Source organism: Nothoprocta perdicaria, unplaced genomic scaffold, assembly GCF_003342845.1.
Source record: "Nothoprocta perdicaria isolate Ctin4 unplaced genomic scaffold, notPer1 scaffold_621, whole genome shotgun sequence".
NCBI classification, from domain to species: Eukaryota; Metazoa; Chordata; class Aves; order Tinamiformes; family Tinamidae; genus Nothoprocta; species Nothoprocta perdicaria.
The window spans coordinates 9,150-11,299 of record NW_020455890.1 but is presented as its reverse complement, the minus strand read 5'-3'; the positions used below and the strand labels follow the sequence as shown (position 1 = coordinate 11,299).

Genomic DNA, 2,150 nt, shown 5'->3' with positions numbered 1-2,150 from the left:
GACCACCAGTCAAATTTAATTTCTGTGGATTTTTCTTCTGCTGAAAAAAGGGACCAGTGATAGATTGGTTGGCTGCTGCTTCTACAGTTGAGGCATTTTCCAGATAATGTAAATCTTTCTGTTGGGATTACAGTTTTACCACAGTTTTCAAGGCAGACCACATTCAGAAGAGGTGGGGATCCTGGCTTCACATGGACAGTTTGATCAGCGTAACTCTGTCTTGTATCTTTCTGTATCACTAGACGAAAATAATAGATAGTATTTCCCTGGAGGGTTTCTGGGGCCACTGTCTGAACTGGACCTGAAGATGTTAACCATTTCAAATTTCTCTGAGTGGGATGACATTTCTTTCCTATACTCAATTTCATATTTGCATAGTCGGATAGCCTTCTAGTGCAGTACCAAGTAAACCTGATGCCCTTTAGTCCTTCTACGGAATCAGGGTCTGAGGATGAAGAGCCATCTAGAGCCCACCTGTCAGAAAAACCCACTGTCCGCCATGTGCCTCCTGCAATATTTGCAATTAGATCAGTTCTGTCGATCTGAATATAAATACTGTCTGATCCATTGATATCTATTTTATTCCAATATGCAGTGATATGGATAAAGAARTTAAACAGGTACAACCCATAATCTAAAGTAGAACCAGGAGCAGTTATGCATATGGTATTTGCACCATGCACCATAGATGAATTTATAGGGTTTGAGCAGTCTGCTTTTGTGTCCTCAGCAAGATAAAATTGCCACAAAGGTCTAGTAATAATACTGTCTTTGCAGCTCACCAGAAATCTAACAAACAGGTGGAAAGATGCCCCCTTTTTATGACGTAAGAGAGCAGTATGAACAGTGGGGGTCCAAATCCAAACCTGCTGTGTCTCGGAGCACTTTTGCTGACAAGCCACCAGTGGTCCTATGGTTTTTGAGGCATAATTCTTCGCTCTGACTTGTAAAAGAGCAGGTGCCAGTCCATTCCTCGTACGGTTCACTTTTGCCACAAACCCGGAATATTTTTCAGCATCAAATGATAAAGCAGAACAACGGACAAAACGTGTGGCATTACTTACATGATCGTGGTATGTATAAGTGTTATTCTGAACAAGATAGTCTCTCATTGTCCCAAATACCTGCAGATTGAAGGTCCACTCACACTGTAGCATGGGATGCTGTACAGGAATAAACCACACTAAATAAATCAAGTTGTGCAGAAAGGAAGGCCTGCTGCTGAAAATGTGCACTTCCATATCTCTGTCTACCACAGACCTCTTCTGATTGATATAAAGGTAGATATTGACCTTATACCAATGAAATTTCACAAACTCAACGGAGATTAAGTAGGACAGCTCCTGGTGCTGGTAGAGCACGTAGCGTGTGTTGGAGCCATCTGCAGAACGGATGTTTTCTCCCTTTGTATGAGAGGTTCTGTGGCTGTATCTGAAAATTTAAGTGCCTTTCTTGCTTTTGCCAGGCTGAAGGTTGACATAGGTCAGAGTTTCTCCACCTGCAGTTATGTCCTGCATACCACTGACTAGATGTAATTCTCCTGTCAAGTTTTTGAAGTCCTTTCCATCAACATGAAAGTAGAGGCTCGCCACCAGCATCTCACCAAGCTGCAGAAGAGCAGGGGCAACATCTTTCCTGTGCAAAGTAGGAGAACTGTAGAAACAGAACCATCCTCCTGTCCCCTTTCTGTCCAGCTGCCTGTAGACCAATGTCCTCTGTTGCACCACAGCTCCTGGGTAAGCAGAGGGTGGTAGTGCCTCTTGATGCTCATTGCCAGGAAGGAGAAAGGTAGATGGGTTGCCTGTGTGGTGGGTAAAACGGTATTGCCACATTATACTCTTCAGGCGTGCACACCAGCCCAGCACTACTGGCTGCCGTGGGTGGATCAGGTGAACGTGTGGCCAAAGCACAAACAGATGCATATCCTGCCTGCGCATCTCAATGCTCAAGTTGTTGTGAAGACACCGAGGAGCAGCCCGTGGCCTGGATGAGCACTGCATTGCAATCAGGCTGGAGGCTGTGGGTGGTGCCCTTCTTCCTGGAAGGCGGCTTGCCTGCAGCACAAGCTGCCCTGACCAGCGAGATGTCTTTTTCACACAGGCTGAGTTCAGGTACCAGGAGCAATGTGGTGGTGGCTGTGGCTGCAGCTT

At 45.4% G+C, this 2,150-nt stretch overlaps 1 protein-coding gene across 1 annotated transcript in view; it reads right to left on the bottom strand.

The window, feature by feature from the left end:
* Positions 1 to 1,598, bottom strand: part of LOC112956368 (polycystic kidney disease and receptor for egg jelly-related protein-like) — a 16,727-nt gene extending 15,129 nt beyond the window's left edge. The window contains 1 exon segment of the mRNA XM_026049869.1: positions 4 to 1,598. Coding sequence (XP_025905654.1) covers positions 4 to 1,598 — 1,595 coding nt within the window.
* Between the last annotated feature and the right edge of the window lie 552 nt (positions 1,599 to 2,150).